This window comes from Alligator sinensis, unplaced genomic scaffold (genome assembly GCF_000455745.1).
Source record: "Alligator sinensis unplaced genomic scaffold, ASM45574v1 scaffold128_1, whole genome shotgun sequence".
NCBI lineage: Eukaryota > Metazoa > Chordata > Crocodylia > Alligatoridae > Alligator > Alligator sinensis.
Window position 1 is genome coordinate 152,449 of NW_005842968.1, and position 5,221 is coordinate 157,669.

Genomic DNA, 5,221 nt, shown 5'->3' on the forward strand with positions numbered 1-5,221 from the left:
AGGGTTCCCTTCATCCCTCCCCCTTTTGTTTCTGCAGCTGTGCCCTGGCTTCCTGGTGGGGGGAGCTGCAGGTCGGGAGTGAGGGGCACCAGCAGGGCTAGGGGGAAACAGCGTCCAGGCCTCCATTTCTCTTTGCCCCTTGCTCGATTCGCCTCCTCCCCCCCCCACACCCAGACCTCTGGGGTCATGTGGGAAAACAGGCAGCGCAATAATTATGTCTGGAGATGGGGCTGGGGTCCATCACGTGTCACCCGTGGTAGCTCTGCATCCTTGCCCCTCCGGCTGTGGCTGGGAGCTCGATGCCTGGGTTCTCTCCCCACCCCCAGCGGTCCCGGAGACACCCCGGGCAGCCCCGCGCTGTGGGTGGACAGATGAACACTAGGGACGCACCAGCTTGACCAGTCTAGACTTCATTGTCTTTATTGTCAGGCAGTGCGGCCTCCATGGCAGTAGTGCACCCATGCCCAGCATCCTCCATGCAGGAGTGCCTCTGGCCTGGTGGGAGGAGCCCCTGGTGGCTATGCCCCTCAGGTGTAGCTAGCCCTGCCCCCAGGGGCAGATGGGGAGTCCTGCCCCCCATCAGGCCATAGCTGTGGCGGGGAGGGGGGGGTGCCTCTGGGCCCTCTGGGCAGAGTGTATTTCAGGGCGCCTTCTTGTGGTGCAGCTGGGGGGCCTGGCTGGGGATGGGGGGCCTGAGATCCTAGGACCAAGGCCAGTGTTCCTGGCTGGCGGAGTGGGGTGTAGTGCAGGGGTCACGGGCCTTGTGGGATCATGGGGAGGGGGACCCACCTGGGGTGTGCTGGGATGCCCTGGCTGGGATGTGCAGGGCTGTGGCTGGAGGCTGGGGCCAGGGTCCCATCTGGGGCCGTGAGCCTGCACGAGGGGGGGGTGTGGAGGGTGCCGGTTAAGAGTCGCGGGGCCAAGACCAGTGGTCTGGGTGAGGGCCATGAGCTGAGTGGAGGTCCCGGTGGGACCGGGGCGGTGTTAGGCAAAGCGGCTCCAGTCAGGAAGGGGCAGGGGACTAGGGGGCAGCTCACGGGGGGAGCCAGCAAGTGGCACGGTAGGGCGCAGGGCATAGTTGTGGCCTTCATTGTTGTCCCAGAACTCGGTGCCAGCAGCACAGTAGCGCAGGGCAAACTCCAGGGTGGCACTAGGCGGTGGCAGGGGCAGGCGGAAGGCAAAGCGGTCGGCACCAGGTGCGGTGGGTGGGCAGGCACCAGGGGGGGGTGGCGCAGGGCCGGCGTAGGCGGCCGGGGCCTCGCGCTTGCTGGCCCAGCCATCCCATGTGTAGCGCACGCTCACCCGCTTTTCATAGGCCAGGTCCAGCACGCGTAGTGTCCCCGCCACGCCCACCCCCTCTGCCCGTGCCCCTTCCAGTGCCACCGCCTGCGCTGCCAGCCGTGCCCCCACCTCTGCCTCTGCCGCTGCCCATGCCCACGGCGCTGCCCCACTGCTTGCCTGCCGGGGAGAGAGACAGTGGTCAGCAGTGAATGGGTGGGCACACTGCCCCCATCGCCTGTAGCCACACACTTCACCCCCAAGGGCCCTGCCCCCAGCCTGTAGGCCCACCCCACAGTTGCCTCATAGCCCCATCCCCAGCACCCTTATACCCCTTCCCCCAGCCTGTAGGTCCGCTCCACCAGCATCCCATAGCCCACCCCCCAGCCTGTAGCCTCACCCCCAGCCCCCTGCCATTCCCCCCACCTCTCCAGTCTGTAGCCCCACCCCCTAGCAATCCCATAGCTCCACCCCAGCCTGTTGCCCCACCCCTCACCTTGATGTAGGGCAGGCAGGGTGGGAAGTGGCTGAGGGAGCCCCGCCGTAGCTGGGCCTGGACGCGCTCGGGCACCTCGGGCAGCTGGGCTGGCCAGAACTGCCGCACACTGGCCAGCTCCAGCCCCAGCGCGTCAGCGAATCGTACCCGCTTGCGCGCCCCGGGGCTGCGTGACCGCCCCGAGCCCCCCCCAGCCCCCGCCCCTGGCCCCGGTGGGGCAGAGTGAGCCCGACGGCTCTGGCGGGTGCGGGTCCGGCGGGTCCGGAGCCGGGGGGCACGGGGCCGGGTGGAGCGGCGCGAGCGCCCCTCGGGCTCCGAGTCCTCTGAGTCGTCAGCCAGGCTGGGCCGGGCGGTGCGGTAGTAGGCGCGCTCGTACAGCCCCGCGATGTAGCTCAGGTTGCGCGGGATGTCACCCCGTGGCGGTGGCGGGGGGGTGCCTGCCATGGCCCCCTCTCTCTGTCGCTTGCTGGGCACCCTCCCTCCTTCCTGCGCTCACTCTGCTGGGTGTTGTGTCCTTCTACTCCTCTGTCACAGGTCTGCCACCTTCCCTCCTTCCAAGTCTTGCTCTGCCAGGCCGTGCCCCTCTATCCCTCTGTCACCGTCTTCCCCGTTCAGTTCTTCTGAACCTGTCACTCCACCAGGCTCTGTGCGCTCCCGTTCATCTGTCTCTGGCCTGCCACGTTCCCTCCCAAACCTCTCACTCCATCAGGCTCTGTGCGTTCCTATTCATCTGTCGCAGCCTGCCACGTTCCCTCCTTCCAAACCTTCTTGCCCCAGGCCCCGCCTCCTTCTGTTCCTCTGTCCCTGGCCAGACACGCTCTCTTCTTCCGAAGGTCTTGCTTCAGCAGGCTCCGTGTCCTATCCTTCCATCACCAGCCTGGCATGTTCCCTCCTTCCCAGCCCTTCACTCCACCTGGGCTCCGTGTCCTCCCACACTCGCTCTTTCCAGCCAGCCCAGCTTTAGCCCTCCATCAGAGCTCTGTCCTGTGCTCTCTCTCTCCGTCACGCTGCCTCCCGCACTCCCTTCTTCAAGTTCTCTCTGTACCTGGGGCCTGTCTTGTTCTCTCTTTCCAGCTTCACAAAAGCTGTTTCTCCGTCATGCAATCTTCCACCTTCCGGCGTGCCTGGGTCTACCCCTCTGGCTGGGTCTGTCTTGTGTCTCTCCGCCAGGCAGTTGTCCACATTTCCTTCTTCCCCTGAGCCACCCGTTACTCTCCCTATTGCTCCATTACATGGTCTTCCACATTCCCTGCTTTCCCAGAGCCCAGTGCTGTCCCTTCAGCGAGGCTCTGCCTCATATCTCTCCATCAGATGGTCTTTCACCTTTCCTTCCAGCGGGCTTGGCTCTGTTCCTCTGTCTGGGCCTGTCTTTTCGTGTCACTGTCTTCCTCCTGGTCTCTGTCCGTCTGAGCGCTGCCTGGTTCTGTCTCCGTCCCTCCGCCCTCTGTCTTCTCATCTGCCAGGGCTCCTGTCTCCTGTCTCTCCCTCTGTGTGATGTATTGCTCCGCCTGGCCCTGAATCTTGATCTCCCTTTCCACCAACAGGCTTTCTCCTTCCCTCTCTCTTCTGCTTCTTCTGACCCATCTGTGCCAGCTCCTCCCTCCCTCCTTTATTCTCTTTCTCCTCCTGCCTTTCTTTCAACATCCCTCCATCCCAGCAGCCTGCAAGTCTACTTGGGGATCACCTCTCCACCCTAGGCCCTGATCAGCCCTGTGGAGGAATGGGGAGGGAGCAGAGGGCAGCAGGGAGCTTCCCCAGAGCATGAAGGGTTAAGGCAGAAGGGACCCAGGCATCCAGGCAAGCCTGGAACAGCAAGTCCCTGCCAGGCAAAAGGCCAGCTACCAGGATCAATAATAAAGGAGGTGAAATAGCTAATGGAAGCCCAGAACTAGCTTGGGACTGCCCTGCCCCCCGCCAACAAACCTGGGCTGCGGGTCGGGAGTGCGGGGTACCAGGGGGGCGCAGAGGGCTGCAGGTTGGGAGTGAGGGGCACCCATAGGCTGCCATTCAGGAGTGAAGGGCAACAGCAGGGCTGTGGGCTAGGAGTGAGGGGCACCATGGAGAGACAGTGCGCATATCGTTGCGGGCCAGCCGGGTTAAGAAGCTAATGAGCTTCTGGAGTCATTAATCATGCAAAGAAGATGCTGGTGCATGAATAATGAATGAGATGCCCAGGCTGCAGCCTTCTCCAGCTACCCCACCCCCCCCAGTTGGGGGTAGGGCAGTGCCTGCTCACGCCAAGGGCAGTTACGTTGGTCCCCTGGCCATGCCCACGGCAACCATGTTGCCTCCATGCAGTGGTGAGGGAGCAGGGCCCTGCCCCTCAGGCTGTCTTGCCAATGCTGTTGCCAATGGGTGGCCATGTTGGGTGGATGCCAATGGGTTGGCATCCTGTCAGCAGGGTGAGCCTCTTGGCCTACCATATCCGTTGCCTTGGGGCCAACAGGGCAAGCGGGATGGCAGCCATGTTGCTGAGGGAGGATGCAGGGCTCCAAGGCGTGGGAGCCCCGACGTCCCAATGGCCCCCGGGGCCTCTGCCTCCAATGGGTCACACTGGGGGCGGCCATGTTTGTCCCCCTTTCCATTGAGGCAGGCCCCAGAGGGGTCACATGACCCTGGCAGGCATCTTGTGGCACCAAGGGCAGTTGGACCTCAGTTTCTCCTTGTAACACTAATGAATCCCTCCACAAGGCCCTCCCTTAGGACAGGGCAGCCGCCCCCCCGCCAACTTGGGGAAGGGGAAACTGAGGCAGGAAGCGCCTGGGACTGGCGTCCAACACTGGTGGCGGGGCAAACCCAGGTGCCCAAGGGGAGGGGGGGGATGTGGGGTCAGATGTCAAGGGTGAATCCAGGATAAGATGGGAGGTGGAGGGGTCAAAGGTCAGCGCAGGCATCTACTAAGGGGTCATCTAGGAGGGACTTGACCAATTTTACTCCTTGGACGGCAGCCAATCCGCTACTGGCACTGGGTTGCCCCGTTGAGCGTCCACCAACAGGGACGCGGGAACGCAGGAGCCTTAGCCAATCAGGCACCCCTCCCCTCCCACCAGCGAATCAGAGGTCTGAGCCTCGTTTGACAGACAGCGGCGCTTGCCACTGGCATAGGAGGGACTGGAAGCGGCCTTGACCAATCAGGAGGCGGCGCTGATATTGCTCTGTCCGGCCATGGCAGAGGAGAGGAGGCAGTTTGACCAATCGGAAGCGAGGGTCTGTGACTGCCACCTGCCTGCATGTGACTGGCGGGAGCAGTGACCAACCGCATTGGGCCGGAGGGGCGGGTACAGAGAGGCCTGGGCACCGGGATTTTTGATCGGCCGCCGGGACGCCGAATCAGATGGAAGTGATGGCGGCCGCTGTGCCCCACTTCTACTCCCCGCCACCGTTTTACAAAAAACAACCGATCAACAGCCGAAATTGGCTTGCCTGGCACCCGACTCACACCCAGGG

At 63.6% G+C, this 5,221-nt stretch overlaps 1 protein-coding gene across 1 annotated transcript; it reads right to left on the minus strand.

Moving 5' to 3' along the window:
• Positions 1–22: 22 nt before the first annotated feature.
• Positions 23–3,547, minus strand: PPP1R3E (protein phosphatase 1 regulatory subunit 3E). Its single transcript, XM_006036523.3, has 2 exons — positions 1,775–3,547; positions 23–1,458 (listed from the first exon to the last, which is right to left on the minus strand). The coding sequence occupies exons 1-2, from the start codon at positions 2,216–2,218 to the stop codon at positions 985–987; spliced, it is 918 nt and encodes a 305-aa protein (XP_006036585.1). The 5' UTR covers positions 2,219–3,547; the 3' UTR covers positions 23–984.
• Positions 3,548–5,221: the final 1,674 nt, after the last annotated feature.

Excerpts from the sequence above, each read along its gene's own strand:
- PPP1R3E (XM_006036523.3), bottom strand. The coding sequence starts at position 2,218 with ATGGCAGGCACCCCCCCGCCACCGCCACGGGGTGACATCCCGCGCAAC. Across the intron at positions 1,459-1,774 it reads CCTGCCTGCCCTACATCAAG|GCAAGCAGTGGGGCAGCGCC; the intron begins GTGAGGGGTGGG and ends TCTCCCCGGCAG.